This window comes from Gigantopelta aegis, chromosome 3 (assembly GCF_016097555.1).
Source record: "Gigantopelta aegis isolate Gae_Host chromosome 3, Gae_host_genome, whole genome shotgun sequence".
Lineage (NCBI taxonomy): Eukaryota > Metazoa > Mollusca > Gastropoda > Neomphalida > Peltospiridae > Gigantopelta > Gigantopelta aegis.
In genome coordinates, this window is record NC_054701.1 from 35,093,250 (window position 1) to 35,112,859 (window position 19,610).

Sequence of the window (19,610 nt, forward strand, 5' to 3'; positions counted from 1 at the left end):
ATCTTTTCCAACTAAAACATATTTATGGCCCTAGCTCTTGTGGTTTACTTATCCATCAGTGTAATCAGTTTTATGTCAATTTATACATAAAAACATCAATTACAGCTCTCTTATCATTGCATGGTATGGCACTTAGAAGCCAGTTGTATGTCTTTAAATTGTTATCACACAAATATGTTATTAGTGTGTGTTAACAAGAATAATTAATGATGTTCTCACTAACGGATGTATAAGAAATACAGTTAAAGACCACACATAGATAATAAGAGGAAAGCTGCTGCCATGCCATTCTTTTTCAATTAGCAGCAAGGAATCTTTTACTGTAGTAGGAAGTGGGGGGGGCATGACCCCCCCCCCCCCCCCCCCGTTTTCTTGATCCAGTAGCAGCAGTGTGTGTATTATATATATATATGTGTGTGTGTGTATTTATATAGTAAAACCTGTCTTAAGTGGTCACACAAGGGAGTAGATAAAAGTGGCCGCTTTAGACAGGTGGCCACCAAGTACAGGTTGCCACATATATAGTCTTTAAAACATTTGTGGTTTCTTGTTTTACAGTCTGTACTGCTAATCAACGGATGTGTGTTTCACAGTTGACTATAAATCAACTTTTGACATGTCATGTCCTTCAGAAATAATGCAAATGGAAGGTCTTAAATTAACCGTTCTCTACAAGTTTGTTTTCTTTTTCCATTTAAATTAATTCCTACTTCATGCTGTGTATTTTTATAGTATGTAAATCTACAAGCTTGCCCAGAGACAATTAGATGCATTCCAGAGTCATACTTTCTTAATTGATACGCAGTAGAAATGTCGGAACTGAATGGGTACTAGTATTCCTGAAGGGGTGAAGATCGGTTATTTGCTGCAACTTATCGCCGTTGTTAAAATATCCCTTTTATATAATAGTAAAACATTACTATGGCCGCTTAATACAGGTATTTGGGATCCGATTTAGGTGGCCGCTTATTACAGGTGCATTTACATTAGAAATTGTTTGGAAGGGGAAAAAAGTGGCCGCTTAAGGCAGGTGGCTGCCGAGTACAGGTGGCCGCTAGGACAGGTTTGACTATATATATGTGTGTGTGTGTGTGTTCTGCCCCCAGTTTTTTTGGCACCTTCATCTATTATATGGATCATGCCACACAGGATAGTACATACCACAGCCTTTGTTATAGCAGTTGAGGAGCATTTGTTAGAAAATAGAAACAGCTCAATGGGTCAACTGATGGGGAATGATCCTAAATTGGATCACGCAATGGTGAACACTTTTACTACTGGGCTATGTCAGGAAGGATGATATAACAAAAATAAATCGCCAAACAAAAAAATTAAATATAATGATACAGCTTCACAAATTTATTAACAAAATACGGCGGCAGCACTGTTTGACAAGTGAATTCTCTGTATCTGCACAGTCCGTCTTCCGAATGTCACAAATATGTCCTATCATCCTTATAGTTTGAAAACAACAACACTGTTTGTACATCTCAAATCTACACACTGTATTATAACCTCAACCAGTACATACTGGATCGAACTCTGTTGTAGTCTGGCAGTTGTTCAGTTGGACCTTAAAAAAGTAAAAAGAAATTTTTTTAGAATTGGAGATCTTGAAATTAATGTGATCATAATATTAATGCGAATTTGTATTATTCGCATTAAAGGGACATTCCTGAGTTTGCTGCAATTTTTAAGATGTTATCAACTAACAGACTTTTTAACGATTGTAAGTACATATCAAATATATTTTTCTGCATAAAATATTAGTGGCTGTATATTAAACGTGTTTTTGATTGTTCTAATATTTGTACTACCGTATATCTTCGCCTATAAGTCGAATTTTTTTCACCCAAAAATTATTTTATAACTTGGGGGGTCGACTTATAAGAGGGTAAAAAAATGTCACCAAAAAATATTACTGTTTTGGGGATTATTTTACAAGTTTTATTGCTGAAGTATGCCATGTATTTATACTCAAATATGTTAATTTGACACATTTATTTTTTATAACCTATTTTTTTTGGCATTAGAACGGTTTTGGTTATGCGAAAAGGCGTACGATCTCTCACATGCCAAGACAACAGTCCACTTAGTTAAATTAACAGTCATAACTAATAGTAAAAATGTAAACAATACTAACTACCTGTTGCCTGAGTTTATTTTGAAATCTGGTCACTGGCATTAATGGTTTGTTCAAACAATGTTTTGGCGGTGATTAACTTCATGAATATTACTAAGCTTTCCCTAAAATAGACTGATCTCTGCAGTTCACTTATCTAGAGCAATAGGGACACACATCATTTGGTACAAAAACCAGTGTACTTTCCAGAGTTATCCTCCTTACATGTATTAATATGGCGGCAAAACGTGATACTTTCAGTTTTAATCGTAGTGATCTGTTGTCAGTGTTTATAAATAAAGTTGTTGTCTGTGCACAAAACCATCTGTACAGTACTATACAGTAACAGTCAAACAGCTTTCACTCTCTACTAAGGGAATATTTCGTTTTGATGCTATGTAATAATGATAGTTTGATTGGAATAGTCTGATCATATTGCGATGTACAAAACGTGAAAACCGAAGTTTGTAAAATAATTTTCTTTTGTTCAAATTTATTGTTCTCATGTGCTGAAAATAAGAAATATTTCAATATATATAAGTAGTTTTTCATGGGTCGACTTATAAACGGGTCAATGAAAAAATACGTTTTCAGGGCTTGAAATTAGGGACTCGACTTATAGCCGAGATCGACTTACAGGCGAAGATATACGGTAGGTTAAATTTTATTTTATTTCCTAAAATCAATTTTTTTCGTACATACGAAAATCCAGTTTGGGCTTCTTACAAATAATAAGACGACCAGAAACACATTGAATATTCAGACACTGATATTCTAAACAAGAAACTATATTTAATATGTAAGTTTAATCATAGAAATATTTTATTAGTCGGAAACATCTTACAATGCAGCAAACTCGGGAATGTCCCTTTAACAATACAACTCTTTTATTTCTATGTTTTGTCCAGCAACAGTCGAGGAAGCTATGTGTCACAAGCTATTAAAACAAAGATTAAAATTACAATACATTTATAAAACAACTGTCCAATAGTCCAGCAAAAAAGCTGACTTGATTAATTGCGCATGAATGGGTTTTAGCACGGTAATCTTGAGGTCAACCATTTCTTTCTTTTACTTTTCAAGTGCGCTGCAACTCTCCTGTCATATCTTAGAAAGATACAGTTGTAATGGTACATGTATGCTAATGTTTAGCCATATTTTGGTAACTATACACGTTAGGTGAATGATTGCTGCAAAAATATGCTTTGAGCCGATCTCAAGACAAACATTAGGGACTACACAGGTTAATTGATGTGTACACTGACATGTTAGTGAGTTGATCTTATTGAAGACACCTGTAACTCTGATTTAACAAAAAAGTAAACAGACTTATGTTATTAGGAAAGTAATATTCCATATAGAGGCCACTCGATCACATTAATTTCATGTCACATTTTAGTCTGCCCACAGTCACTCACACCAAAATAGGGATGCGTTAATTTCTGGATCTACAGTATGCAATTTGTTTACCTTTGAAGTTTGTTTTGTTTAACGACACCACTGGAGCACATTGATTAATTAATCATCGGCTATTGGATGTCAAACATTTGGTAATTCTGACTTGTAGTCATTAGAGGAAACCCGCTATATTTTTTGTAATGCAGCAAGGGATCTTTTATATGCACTTTCCCACTGACAGGAAAGCACATACCACGGCCTTTGTCCAGTTGTGGTGCACTGGTTGGAACGAAAAAAACCTAATCAACTGAATGGATCCAAGGTAGCACTCAACCGACTGAGCTAAATCCCGTCCCTTATTTACTTTTGAAGCATAATGGCAACATATTACAAAATGACCGAATAAGTAATTCAATCATTTATTGCATCATTCGTAATACACGGATATGCCCTTTAGTGAAATTGTCATGTCAGAACAAGAAAGAATCATTTCAATCACTGCTTGGTGATCTAAGTTTACAACTCTTAATCTAGACATGACAGGGTTTCTGCCACAAAGAAATTTTGGGGTATGGCACTATGGAATTGAATGGACCCACAGTCGACATGGGATAATGGGGGCCTCCCCCAGAAAGAAAATGGTTTAAGTTTAGGGTTAGGATTAAGAAAATCATATAGTAATGATAAGAGCAATTAATTTTGTCAAAAGCTTAACTTAAAATAATAAAATCTACTAAATATTTTAGGTATGGTGCCACACTTGTTTTAGTAGAGAAATTATCTGCTACAACATGGTCTACTCTGACTTTCAAGAAAGGGATCTTTAGAAGATGGAAAACCACATACCTTGACCGTTGATATACAAGTCCCAAGTTCAGTCAATGCAATCACCACAATGCTTTACAAGAAGGCTTGCTAGTATTGTTTTAGCACTCAAATTAATGTGATAAGTTGGGAACCAGGCAAATTATTAGCAAATGTTAACGTTAAAATTTCATTTGTTTAACAACCCCACTAGAACATATTGATTTATTAATCATTGGCTGCTGGATGCCAAGCATTTGATAATTCTAACACGTGATCCTCATTAAAAAAAAAAAAAGTCCTGCTACATGTTTCCATTAACAGATTTTTTATACCCTTTTCCATAGACAGGACAGCACATACCACAACCGTTGATATATGAGTTATGGAGCACTGGTTGAGATGTGGGGAAAAGCCCAGTAAAAGAATGGGTTCATCCAGGAGGTTCAATACTTTGATCCAGGCTAGCTCTGGGTGATCAGAACATTTCGCCAAATCAACATTTTAAACTTTAAAAATGGCAAAAACCCATGTATTTTCTTATAAAATAACATTTATTACACAAAATTTATTAAAATGAAATTCGCCAATTACTTTTAAAATGTGCAATTGGCGAATATGGCAAGTGCCAGGCAGCTCAATGTTAGCAAGTGCTAACCACTAAGCACATGTACTGAATGCAACCCGGTTGTTAAGCCTTGTTTGAAAAGGAAAACAATTGAAGTGCACTAAGGAAGATCAATCTACAATCACACCCCAGACAAGCATTCTACCACTGTGTTACACTGAATTCCTCTGTCCAAGTTTGGGCCACATTTCAACACACTGTAGCTCAACTTAACGAGTGTTTGCAGGTACTTACCTACAGCTGCCACCACTGGGCATTTGTCATAGATATACTTCGTGCACACTTCACGGAGAACCTTGGCATTCACAGCCTGCAATAGTAAAAAAAAATCATTAATGGCCGATGTCATGTGCTTAAAATTTTTATTTTTAAGCTCAATGAGCAGATGCATGACAAAATACATTAGTAAATTGTCAGTTTTAATTCTGATAAGGTATTATTCACTTTGATATGGATTTTAAAATGGCAACCAATTTTATTCTTTTGTCTAGAGAAGCTGGTCCTTTTTTTTTTCTTCAGTTACTAACTTAAGGTTTGTTTTTTGTTTTTTCAACGACACCACTAGAGCACATTGATTAATTAATCATCGGCTATTGGATGTCAAACATTTGGTAATTCTGACTTCAGAGGAAACCTGCTACATAACCACTAGAGCACTTTCATTGATCAATCATCGGCTATTGGAAATCTTCAGAGGAAACCTGCTACATTTTTCTATTACCAATAGCAGCAGCAGATCATCTGACAAACCAAATGGGCCCACCAAGGAGGATCGATCCTACAACCCAAGACTCAGGTGAGATCTCTCCCACCTGAGCTAAATCCTGCCCCCTTACTAACTTAAAGACAAGTGAAATTTTACTAAAAATTCAATTTTACTTTGTTAACTTAACTTAGGTTCTACAAAATGACTTACATCTATTCTGGCTTCCAATTCAGGCAACGGTATGCGTCTACCGTAACACAGCATTTGTCTGAAATAAATGGAACATATTAAAAAATAATAACTGAAATTTACATTGGAATGCATACAATATCTGAATGTATGGCATGGCCATTTAATATTAATCTCATTATAACACGAACATAATTTAAATGTATTCATTTTAATGTTTAAAACTGTCTGGTCATGCCATGTGATACTTTTTCATAGCCCATGCCACAAGAATTTGTTTTCCAAGGAAAGGAATGGTTGATGACCATTTTATAGCAGTGTATATTAAGTCCACATTCAGACGTTCGTACCTTCCAATATCTTCACAGATTGGAGTGGATCCATCCAGTTGCAGCAGCAGGTTTGTCTTCAATAAATTCTTTGCTCGCTGAACTTCAAACTCTGTGGCATTGTTACACAGTCGCATCCTGAAAACAATTATTGTTTAATGACACAGTAGCACATGGCATAATCAGGAGATATTACATTGCCAAACACTTAAAACTGTGACAGTTGACCTGAACCATGGAAAGTCTTCTGCCACCTCATGTAGGATGGGACAGCATATTCAGGGATATACCAGTGCTTGCATCAATTGTAAAGGAAAAAGGAGCCAGTCAAATATTACTCAACACTATTTTTGTCAAAATTAGACATAATAATGCTTCATAACACTAGACCATACACCCCCCCCCAAATATTATATGACGTACCCCCTGTTCCATTCACAAACAAGTCATGTGATGGGTGTAATGTAGTTTTAACGTACTGTTTTGCAATTTGGGAAAGCGCAGATATGAATTTTAACTCAATCAATAATCCTTTTTGTGTGTATACGTCTAGCAATAACTAACTAGGCCTACGTTAAACACTGTCGTTATGACAGAACGTTTATGAAAAGAAAAAAGTAATAATAAAAAAGTGTGTCACTTAACGCTGTTAAATACACCAACATAATGTTTGGATCTACACCCATCCACCCCGTCGAGTGCTACGTAATATCTGAATGGCCACCAAACCTCCATCTAATCTTGTTACTGAAGACCAGTTAAAAAGCAATAAAGAAATCACAAATTTCCATATTACAGCACTATGTGCATGTCACAACTGGTATATTATCACAATGCAGATCAATGTGGGTAGAAAGAAAACTTAAAAAATCATAAAGTTAATTATTTCAACCTCTGAACAATTTAGGTTCTCCTTTTCACTAATCATTAAAACCTTTAAAGCAACCATAGTAAATGAGTGTTTGTTTAATGAAACCTCAATATATTTCAAACTGGGCTATTTCATGTTTAATGTGCTGTAGTGGATGTTAATATTATCTTATACATGAACAATACACAGCAATTACAACACCATGTATGCATATAAATATATTTTTAATAAGCTCACCATTCACTTTGGATGTTAAACATCATATCTTCAATCTGCAGTCGTTCGCCTACAAAGTAAACTCCCCTGAAAGATAAAACAGTGTATTCAAGAACAACATGAACATTTGAATACCGAAAGACGGAAGTAATTGTTATTTTACCAAAATACAAGCATGTAAAGGATTTCAAATGAAAGAGAAAGGAGATTATATATTTTTTTAAATTAACATTGGCTTGATTGTGATTAACAGTAACTGTGGTTGTCACTCCTATACTGGAAACCAGGTTAATAATGCAATGCATTTGTTTTGCTATCGTTCAAAACATTAGTGCATGTTCAGAACATGTAAATCTCATGAACCATTGTTTACAGCAATTCAAATAATGCATGCGTAGAAATATTGCATCTTGAGTTCAGAACCGAACAACACAGAATTTATCTACACAGATTTTGACCAGGCTTAGAGTATTCATTCAATATGCTAGCCAATTAAACGATTTCACAGTATGTAAAAACAAAAACTTGGATAATTTTCTCTTTTTCAAGAATACTCAACCTGACCTCAAACTAATGGCGTTTTAGTTAAAATGAATGAATGAAGGAAATGTTTTATTTAACGACGCACTCAACCAGGGGTTCAAAAATTTTCAAAAAAATTACTTGCCACAGGGCAAGTGCCAATCAGATATTCACTTGCCCCATATATTTTTTCACTTGCCCATACTTCTTAAGGTAACCAATTGTGTTACTCCTATTTAATTTAATACAGTGCTTAATAGTGTAATAATCTTGAAAGTAATTGGTTTAATTGCACAAATAAAGAATTTTGCCAGTAGGTTACAACACTTACCTAGGAAGTACTAAATGTATGTCTGTCCAGTAGTATCAACGGTCTTCTCTATTTGTTGATTTAAATTTTATTTTTAAATAGTGTCCATTTGTTGATTTAAATTTTGTTATTTGTTTGGTAGTATCCACTTGTTCATCTAAATATAACTATTGTGTTGATGTATGCCTTAATGACCACTTGTATGGCCGTGGATGTTGTGAGATCCCTTTCCACTCGTGAGCCATTCTTTTATGGCTGGCATTGGTTTAGGGATTTTGGCCCATGTGTCATTATTGTGTGTATATTATTTAACATTTTGTGCCCCAAAACACTTCTCTGGAAATGTCTCTCGCAAACAGTCGTGGCTGGGCTCAAAGTAAACATGAGCTATGTTATTTTGTTAAATAGTTCAGGCTTGGTAAACAACAGCCGGGAAGGGGGTGTACGCCCCCGTTCATTTGCAAAGAGCAGATTCCGGAACCATGTTAATGTCTAATTTAATTTGAATATGTCAATTTTAAACTGTATCCCACCTCATTTACCATGTTTGCAAGTATTAAACATTATGATTGCACACACAAGGCATGTATACTTCATTTTTATATGAGAGCTCTGTAAAGCGTATTGGATGTTATTTCTAAGTTTGAAGATCATCGAACCGATTGCTTGTATGAATTCAGTCGAACGTTCAGTGGCGGAAATTACCGATCTTAGTCGATAGTAAAAGGGGAATAACTTTTCAACACATTGTTTTCCGTTTTGGTGTGTCAACACATTGGCAAGAGTTCCGATCGTTCCAGCATTTAGGATTAGGGTTAGTTCTCATTACAGCTATGTAAATGCTCGCACGATCGGAACTCTTTCTAAAGGTTTTACCGAGAGTTGTAACAAAATTTTAAAAAGATGTTAGGTGTTACATTAGTCACTTGTCATCGGGCATATGCAGTTAACATAATTACTTGCGCGGCATGAAAATTCCACTTGGCACGGACGTCAGGATTTTTGAACCCCTGACTCAACACATTTTATTTACGGTTATATGGCATCAGACATATGGTTACGGACCACACAGATATTGAGAGGAATCCTGCTGTCGCTACTTCATGGGCTACTCTTTTCGATTAGCAGCAAGGGATCTTTTATATGCACCATCCCACAGACAGGGTAGTACATACCACTGCCTTTGATATGCCAGTCATGGTGCACTGGCTGGAAAGAGAAATAGTCCAATGGGCCCAGCGACGGGGATCGATACTAGACTGACTGCACATCGAGCGAGCGCTTTACCACTGGACTACATCCCGCCCTGCTAGTTAAAAAGAAAGCACGTAAGAAAGGTATCAGTGACGATACAAGAGGCCACTCACCAGAGACCAGTGTCAGTGTAGCATGTGTTGAAGGACTGGAAGCTGTGACACAGGTTTGCTACTGCACTGCTCGCAGCCAATGGGCTGGCCAGATTTTCACCTCCACCGTGTGACCTGTCCCAGCTACCAATCAGAGTGTTGGCCACCATCAGGGCAATGTTGTCTGGATTGGTCCAGCCACATCCCTCGACTGCGATCGCAACATGGGCCAGAGGCATGCTGTCATCCCGGACTCGAATCTGAAGTTATGCAAAGGGTAAAATGAGAATAGTATTCTAATAACAAGAATTCTGTAGAATTAAATGTCTCGCTTGCCATAAAATTTTCAGTATACCATTGAAAATCCATAGGTGCAACTATAAACCAAGTTTTATAGACCAAGAACTTATAGTTTGTAATAAATTGATCTTAACACAAAACTTTAGCGTTAAACTTTAATGCAAAAGATGATGCTGTCAATGCCGTCATAAAAGTAATACCTAGACATCGACTTTTTAACTTGCAAAGGCGAGACAAAAATTATGATTCCGATGAGGACTGTTCCAGGATTGGAGCAGAAAGCACCTACATGATTGCCTAGTGGGTTTTCTGTGACATATTGTTGAAATGAAGTAAGGGATCACACCAGCACTAACAGAAAAGAATGACTGCAACTGAAAGTTAACTGTGTTACTGACATTCAATCTAACATTACATCTTTGTACATCATATAGACATTATGATGCAAATAGTGAGTGAAATTTGATCTACAGTACCAAGTATTTCCTTATTTCTTTGCCTCAGTATATATTAAAATTAGCATTTTATAGAACAATACACCCTTATAACATGATATAATAATATGATAGTTCACAGTACATCAATTCTGAGACTGTGTGCTATTAATTAATGCAAATTTATCCACAATAGCAAGCCATATTTTCTCCATTCTGTGGACTAATGATAACCTATATACCTGAATACATACTTGAAATAAAGAAAGAGCCAGTAGACTTTAGAATGCCTACCTCACTTCCAGAGTAGCGGCATGGGTGCAGCAGTGGAATCTCCCCATCATAGCCAGCTGTCAGATTTCCAAAGTGCTTCTCAGCCAGCTGAACCAGGGAATTATGGTCCACACCTAGGAAAAGAATGGAATATTTATTTTACGACATCTCAATATAGTTTAAACTATGGCAACGGTCTATATCATGTGGCTATTTTGAAACTTAGTAAAGAGAATCAAGGTGCTGGAAAAGAATATTTGTTTGACCATTTCAGCACATTTTAAACTACAGATATTTGGTGTCTAATATATGATCATAATAACGTAAGGTGGAAAAGCTTAACCACTTTGCCACAAAGGCCAGCTACATCTGATAGAATCTAGGTTCACTTCCCAGTACAGGCTACAACCCTGAGTGTTTTGAAGTCTCAATTAGACCAGTTCAGATATTTGGGGAGTGTGTCCAGAATTATTATAATCTAGCCTTGTTTTAAAATATTTCACACATGAAAAATGAATGGAATACCTGACAGCAATCTTGTAAGACACCACATATTCCCTTCACTTTGTAACTAAGGGCCTCCTCAATTGTATGTCATAGCCCTCAAAATGTACAACAGCAATTAGCAGCACTGGCATAATTTTAAAAATAATTATTGGGTATATATACTGTTTTTGTTATTTATATTAAGTTGTCATCATAAGATGAATTTCATAGGTTCTTATCAACACCCAATAGCCGATGTGTATTTTTGTGCTGGGGTGTCATTAAACATTCATTCATTCATTCATTCATTCTTATCAACAGGACACAAATTTGCTACCATCTGTTATCTCTAATATCATTAAGATGATTTTCAAATCATAATTACTAACTTTGCTAACATGTTTAGGTCGTTAAGTAAACAAAAGCATGATCTGCTAACTACACTTACCACCAGCAGCTGCGAGCACAATACGAGGGCCTTTGTAGTGGGAGTTGATATACGCCACTAAATCATCCCTCTTGATTGACCTGTTGTAACAAACATAAAACATGTATACTAGTGTAAAGGTCATGTTAAGAATGTACCGGTATAGGCTACTTTTGTATTAGTGTTTAAATTTAAAGTTAGTTTTGTTTAAAAATAATACCACTAGAGAACATGTATTAATCACTCATCTGCTGTCAGTGTTTCTGCCAGAAATAAATTTTTAGGTATGGCATTATGGAATTGAATGCAACCACAGTCTACAGGGGATATGGGGGACCTTTCCGAGAAAGAAAATGGGTTATGCTTAGGGTTAGGGTTAAGAAAATCATACAGTAATAATAAGAATAATTAATTTGATCAAAGGTTAACTTAAAAAAAAAAGATCTGCAAAATAATTTGGGTATGGCGCCATACCCATGTTACCTGGCAAAAACCCTGGTTGTTGGATATCAAATAGTTTTGGTGATTTGTTGACTCATAGTGTTAAAAGGAAACCCATTACATTTTTTTCATTAGCACCAAGGGACTTTTTATATATTCATTTTCCCAGACAGGACAACACATACCATGTGTGAATCCATTATGAACAGCATGTTAATTGTATATGTTGTTGACGCAGATATGCTTTGTGGTTTTTCTGACCACTCAAGGGCATTGATACCGGAGAAAAACGTAATACTGTGACCATCTCTTTACACCATGGTCTTTGATATATGTTGTTGGACAAAAACCAGGAAACTTTCATCCCTGTAATATACAGTCATGTAGTTTTTTAAATGAAACACTACTGTGTTGGGATTGACTTATAACAGAAATGTGGCGTATAGCACGAAATATAAGTGATGTTTCCTAATTTATGCCTGGTGATCACTAACTTTATGTTCTCAGTGGGCCCCAAGATGGTTCTGCCAAGAGGTGTTCCCTGGTACGCGATTGCATGTAGATGGTCAAACACAACTTCTTGAAGATTGGTCTCCACCTCCTGAAATAGTTAGAAAAAAAGAAAGATGGATAATCTTACCAAATAGCAGCACTGGATGTTTATTACATACTTTCCCATAGACATATTCACTGCCAGTTGTGGGGCACTGGTTAGGACAAAATAAAATAAAATGGCTTCATAGTTGGAATTAAATCCTGTGACATGCCCCAACCACTGAGCTAAAACCTGACCACTGAGCTAAAACCTGACCACCAAACTAAAACCTGACCACCGAGCTGAAACATGACCACCGAGATAAAACCTGACCACCGAGATAAAACATGACCACCGAGATAAAACATGACCATTGAGATAAAACATGGCCACCGAGCTAAAACATGACCCTTGATTACATATAAGTACCATATAAGCTAACTTTAGAATCGAGACTTAAATAACGATTTTGAATATGGTGGCCTGATGCCCATGCCCAGTGTTTTTTCAAGACTCATGCCACCAAGTCATTCCTTTGGATTTACCCAATAACCAGTGAATGCACAAGGTTCAACAAACCCACTAGCCCTTGGTACTGGCTGGTCAATGTTTTGTCTGGGCTAGTGGAAATTATCCATGATATTACTATAATACATACGGCACTAGCCAAAACTTCTGCAAGGGTTGGGGATTTTCTCAAATATTTGTTGAACACTGGAATGCATCGAATGTAGCGCTTGCAATTCAACTCACAAAATTAAGTTTGCACCGAGATAATTAATTGTGGTTATGTAAATGCTTGCAAAGGACTGGAATTCTATAAGTAAATACAGTTTTGATTTTTATTTACCTGCATTTCTCGAAGGATCACTCCACGTTCCCTCTCAATCTCATTCTCACCCAATGTACTGTTCTGTATGATGTCAGACAAAATGTCAACAGCTAAAACAAAAGATATTTACTGTAAACCGTTGACACGTAACCAATAAAAATACAAATTGTATGACACATTGAACGGATCATTCATATGATAAAAACAACAAAAGTCAGAATCAAAAGCAAGATATTTTTTATAATTTTCTTAAGAATTTTATTTGGAAAATGACATTTGCAAATTCCCTGATTTTCCAGGATTACCAATATATCCATCAACACTGTTAGTGTTAGTATGATAAAAAATATTAACTGATTTATTGATACCTTTTCCCACATCATGTGAAAAGGCTTTGGCATAGTAGACTGTCTGTTCACGGGATGTATAAGCATTTAAATGTGCTCCCATGTTCTCCACCTCCAGTTCCAGATCAGTCTGTGAGCGCTTCTGTGTTCCCTGTAAAAAAACACAATTCGTCTTGGTAAAAAATATGAAAAATAAATCAATGTAATTGCAATAACATAGATATTTTATTCTGAATGAGTGACACGTTACACATCAGCAAAGCTTTTATTAAAAGTCTCAACATCAACTTGTCTTATGATGCCTCTCCAATTTTACGTGTTCCTTTTGAAATGTGCTTTTCTCATCGAAATGTTTCTATTGAACGAGTTGAACAACAGTTAAGCAGTCTCTTGTTAAAACAATTACCTTCAAACATATATAGTCTTATGAATCAATGATCCTTTTGTCAATACATTGTAATTTCCTATTGACTTTAGCATAATTTACTTGTCCTGCACCCAAATTAAAAACACTTCTTATGATTAGAAATGTACAAACAATACAGATATAATAAGAGTTCAAAATACAAATAACAGTTTTTTTCTTATCATCATCTATGTTCAATGACTTATTTTTTGTGTTTTCTAGAAGGATATCATTCAGTTATTTTTACTGGCATCATTCAATCAGACTGGTATATCAAAGGCCGTGGTATGTGATATTCTGTCTGTGGGATGTTGCACATAAAAGATCCATTGCTACTTTCAATTTTTTGTTGTATGAGAAGTATAAACATAATATGCTGGTACCAGTGGAATCTTTGCTAAATACACTACCTTAAAGGCCATATGTTCCAGAAAATGGGCCACTCCATTGTTCTTCTCATTTTCAAACCTGCTTCCTGCATCAATCCACAAACCAACCTGCAAAATATCAAACATGTCATATAGAGCATGAACCCACAAAATTAGCATATTGCAAATATATTTATTGATAATTCTATGATGTAGATGCACATTATTTTGTTCAGTAATAGATGAAACAGTCTGCACTGGAGTAAAACTGCTGTAGGAGAACATAACATATTTTGTCAAGATAAACGATTTTACAGATAAGATATTAAATTCTGAAATTCTGTTGGGGTTTTTTGTTGGAAAAATGGTGCAGTCACTGGCTTTAACATGGATGGGTACTGGCTACTGGCTTCGCATTAAGTAAAAGCTGGATACAAACGAGTTAATGTTAAAATGGGCATCAAAATAATATAGCCAGATTCTAGAGAAATGTCATACTGATACATTAAACTTAAGAAGAAAAAAAAAAAATCATTCAAGTTAGTGATTTTTCACTAATAACTCTTCTAGGCAATTGGAAACATCTCTCAATTCCTACTCCTGGTGGATATGCATGTGAATAAATGCATTTTTAACAACACCCCAGCAAAAACAACACACATATCGGCAATAATGAACTGGATGTCAAATTTTAAGTATGCACAAAAATACACTGAAATGAAAACGAAGAACATTTCAATATAAAGCTCACCGTGCAGGTGGGAATTCCTGAGTCTTCTGTTGCCACTCTCAAACCATTGTCCAATGTGGTCACCTTGGTTTCAGGAATATTCAGCACGGTCTGCTGATAGGTGGCAGCACTAGTTGAACGCCATTTCTTGCTGGTAAACACAGACGCTTGCACCTTTAAAATAAATGAAACGTTTGACCTAAATTTCAGTACTCACGATATTGTGACAACATTGTTACAACTACAATGTAAGTTGTAAGTCTAACATATACAAATATGGCTCATATTCATGATGGTCACCACATGGCAAGACAACATGTCAACTGTAATTCACTAAAACACATGCAAATTACATGTTGTATTATAAAGTTTGTTTGTATAATATGTACTTTAATAATAAGCCTATTGTCATTATTGTTTTCTGGTAACATTGGTGAAGTGCGGAATTGAATGAAGACTGGATAGGTCAGCTACCCATTCTTTCAAAATGCAGACGGAAACTTCACCCAGTTCCTTTTAATGGATATTATGAAAGTTAAAGTTTGTTTTGTTTAACACCACCACTAGAGCACATTGATTAATTAAGCATCGGCTATTGGATGTCAAACATTTGGTAATTCTGACTCGTAGTCATCAGAAGAAACCTGCTACATTTTTCTATTAGTAGCAAAGGATCTCTTATATACAGACAAGAAAGCATATACCACAGCATTTGACCCGTTGTGGAACGGGTATATTGGTTGGAACGAGAAAAAGTAATCAGTTCAATGGATCCAATGAGGTGGTTCGATCATGCGACACAAGCACCTGAGGCGAGCACTCAACCCGTCGATAGAGCTAAAACCTACCCCATAATTTAATACATGATGCTACTTGTCAACAACAATGTGAATACTGAGTAGATTGTAAACTCTGATCTTGGCAATCTCACCACAAACAGTCAGCTTGCTCTACAAGCTATCTTTAACTGGGCAGAATCATTATGGTTTACAATTTGTTATATTAATAATAAATAAATAAATATTTCTCAGAACATTAATGAGTGGTATCTTTTTTATGGGGTTTATTTATACACTTTTTTCTTTACCAACAATATTCTATCACTTTACCCAACTGATAATATTACAATAACAACACAAACTGCTGATCTCTTCATGAATCTTACTGAGTGATGAATGTTGGACATAGAGTAGATGTACTGGAGTAGATGCAAAGAAAAATTGAAACAGTATGGACTATTTGTTTAACGACACCTTAGCCAATTTTCCTTGGTGTCTAACATATATAAACATTCTGACATTATTTAACCTTCTGACTACTGCAGGTGAGATATCTCGCCCAATGTCACACCAGTTGACACACTGTACATTTTCCCCAATTCATATTTCCCGCTGTTTTGCACATGACATTCTCCAGAAATACAGGAAATACAAAACAGGAAGCAGTTACTGACTATGGCTGCTTTAGATTTTTATTTTTCAACAGAAAATACCTTGGAATTTTGGTTTTCAGCAAGTATTTTTGATTAACAATGGTGGCATGTCACGGTAATTTTCAGGGATCGATTGCCGATTGTAACTGCAAATTTGATGATAAATTTGATCGTTTTACCAAAACGAATATCACTAAATATTGGGATATAAATTGGAGTGAGTTTTTTTTTTTAAATTCTGGTCAGAAAACCACTGTTATTGGGAATAATATACATCAATACTGAACAGCTGACCACAAATGCCCATAAGTAAATGCAACTTTTTCGATTTTGTGCCTATTTTTAATCAACATTAACAGATCTAAAATATAAAAATTAGACAAACCCATGAAAATAATACTTACTGATTCAAATATGAACTTTATTTTATGTACTTATAAAACATTTAAGTGAATATATGTGAGTAACAATTATAAACTTGTACCCATTCAACGTGATTTTTGTCAAAAATTAATCCAGTAGTCTAAAGGTTAAAGAAAGAGAAGAAACCTTCAGCCACATAAATACTATTTAACTATCTATGATGAAGATATATAAAACAGGAACATTAATTTGATCAATGTATATTCATATTGGTTATATTATTAAGAATCCCCTTTTTTCTATTTGAAATGTTATTTTTTACCAATTCACCAAAAAGGGAGCCTTAAAAAATTGAATCTAAAAAAAAAAGTCACAGAAAAAAACCCCACAGGAAAAAAAGTCACAATTTTTTATTAAGAGATTAACCGTTAAATGTTCTGTGATTTTAATGTTGGTGGTTTAGGCAGATGTTCCACCTAATACCATGAAGAAATTCTGCCACATTCTTGTGGTCCTATATGGGTGCTCTCTCTGTAAGTCTGTTATCATAGAACCTCGACAATTACCACTAGATCTTTTGACACATTTTCACCACAACTTTGTTTTGCGAGTTGCATGTTTGGTATACATGAACCCCTCATGACAGATTTTGTGACCACCCTTATTGCTATGAATAACTTCCATATTAAATATACTTCTGATACTAGCAAGCTGGAGAATATATCTATATATAGTGAAACACATTTAACCTTAGGCATTTTATAAATCATTTACAATAGGAAGCCCTTAGTTTAAATCTATCCTAATCAGTAAGCTAGACCCAAGCATCACCCCTGCACAATATGAAGACTCTTTCTTTAATCCTGCCTAATTGACCCTAATTAATAAGTGTAACAATTAGTCACCACCCATGCACAATATGAGGCCTCTTTCTTTAATCTAGCCTAATTGACCTACTTAACAATTACCCCATGCATACTATGAGTATGATGCCACATTCAATACTCTACAAACCCATACATTTTGTTATATAAAAATTGTGACTTTTTTTTCCTGTGATTTTTTTCCCTATACTAAATTGTGACTTTTTTTCCAGCCACCAAAAAATTGTATAGGAAAGGAAATGTTTTATTTAACGACACACCCGACACATTTTAATTACGGTTATTTGGCGTCGAATAAAAAATTGTATAGATTATACCTGATAACACTAGAGAGGAATAAAATACTTTGGCAATCGTTGATGACCAAATGGTAGCCGTTACTGGTCTAAAATACACATTTTTCCTAAATCTAATGCCACAGACCTTTAGTTTGATTATTCCTGGGCTGAATTGTGATATTAAACTTACATGTTGGTAACTGGTATTAACACTAGATGAAGAAACCTGACGCCCCTAAGTGAAACTTCATTATTGTTGTGCTGACGTAGGACAAAGTGTGTGGAGATGTGACTCGACCGTCGTGCTAATGTTTAGTGGACATATCATGTATACTCGACTTGGGAATAATCAAACTAAAGGACTGTGGCATCAGATTTAGGAAATAATGCATATTTCAGACACAGTAGCTGATTTTCATTTGGTTGTTGACGACTGCCGAAGTATTACTTGCAGTCATCTTTAGCATTATTCTCACATATAATAGAATAACTCTAGAGGACACTCAAGCTAAATGGTAGAATACTTTGGCTAGCCATTTTACTTTGTGAAGGCGAGACAAAAACATGTCCACCAAGGTCAATCAATACTGGGACTCATCACATCTCAGTATTATATGAATAATATATCTGAGTACCATCGATGTCCCAAACTGAAAAAAATGCCATTTCTGTGAAGGTGAAATTGAGGTTATTTCAATGTTTTTCGGTAGGTGTTCAAAAACATTTACATCACATATTCAAAATGAACTGTCTCATGGACAAAAATACATATTCTTCCATGTGATAGCAGTGTACTTCTATATTGGTTGGATTTATTTACATCCATGATGATCAATGATGGTCAATAGCATCCGACCAAGTTGCATTCAGTGGACACATAGGACTGCTACTACGATTTGTAACATGTCTAATTATTAGAAACAATTAAGGAAGCCGTTTTATTAATAAATATTGAATTTAATTGACAGTTCCAATGAAAAGACATGATTTTTATGGAATATAACCGAAGTGCTTGGCACGTTCGCAGTTCCATGAATCCAAGTCGAACTCGCAAGGTCTGTTACACGGGCACTGATACTGACTGCATTATCAAGCAATTTTAGAAATAAGCTATTTTTTAACATCACTAATGAGTGACCCTTTTATATATAACAGTGAATGTTTACCCTCGGCGATTTTGGCACAACTTTCGCAAGTGCTGTCGTGACCTTCAGCAAAGTAGCCATTTCGGCAACACAAGAGACACAGAGATTTGTGAAAATATGTATCGGTGATAAACCGAAACGAAATGTGTACTGTACTACAGATATCGCCCTTTACCAACACGTACCGTTATTATCGAATATTGCGACTTAGTTGAAATATTAGATCCTTCGAATAGGCTTAGCATATGGATTTTTGTGTTTTTATATGTTAAAATATACAGTTAAATACTAAATTAAAGAAATAAAGTACAAGACAAAACGTTCCATTATATATATTATGTTTGGAATGATCGACCTATAATTAAGATGTCAATCTGCTTAATTACATGGTTTAAAAGGAAATAATATTTTAAGGATTGCTTTGCAGTGAGTAAATTTAGTTATTGAAAATCTTTGGCTTTTTTAAAGTTATCCCCCCACCTCCCTAA

At 35.3% G+C, this 19,610-nt stretch overlaps 1 protein-coding gene across 1 annotated transcript; it reads right to left on the reverse strand.

The window, feature by feature from the left end:
- Window positions 1-1,344: 1,344 nt before the first annotated feature.
- On the reverse strand, window positions 1,345-19,293 carry LOC121367938 (mitochondrial-processing peptidase subunit beta-like). The gene is made up of 14 exons (XM_041492400.1): window positions 19,144-19,293; window positions 15,042-15,194; window positions 14,333-14,419; window positions 13,538-13,667; window positions 13,188-13,279; window positions 12,297-12,403; window positions 11,383-11,462; window positions 10,470-10,582; window positions 9,463-9,701; window positions 7,285-7,350; window positions 6,198-6,314; window positions 5,869-5,926; window positions 5,187-5,262; window positions 1,345-1,573 (listed from the first exon to the last, which is right to left on the reverse strand). The coding sequence occupies exons 1-14, from the start codon at window positions 19,201-19,203 to the stop codon at window positions 1,509-1,511; spliced, it is 1,443 nt and encodes a 480-aa protein (XP_041348334.1). The 5' UTR covers window positions 19,204-19,293; the 3' UTR covers window positions 1,345-1,508.
- Window positions 19,294-19,610: the final 317 nt, after the last annotated feature.

Excerpts from the sequence above, each read along its gene's own strand:
- LOC121367938 (XM_041492400.1), bottom strand. The coding sequence starts at position 19,203 with ATGGCTACTTTGCTGAAGGTCACGACAGCACTTGCGAAAGTTGTGCCA. Across the intron at positions 12,404-13,187 it reads TGATCCTTCGAGAAATGCAG|GAGGTGGAGACCAATCTTCA; the intron begins GTAAATAAAAAT and ends TAACTATTTCAG. Across the intron at positions 7,351-9,462 it reads TACACTGACACTGGTCTCTG|GGGAGTTTACTTTGTAGGCG; the intron begins GTGAGTGGCCTC and ends TTTATCTTTCAG.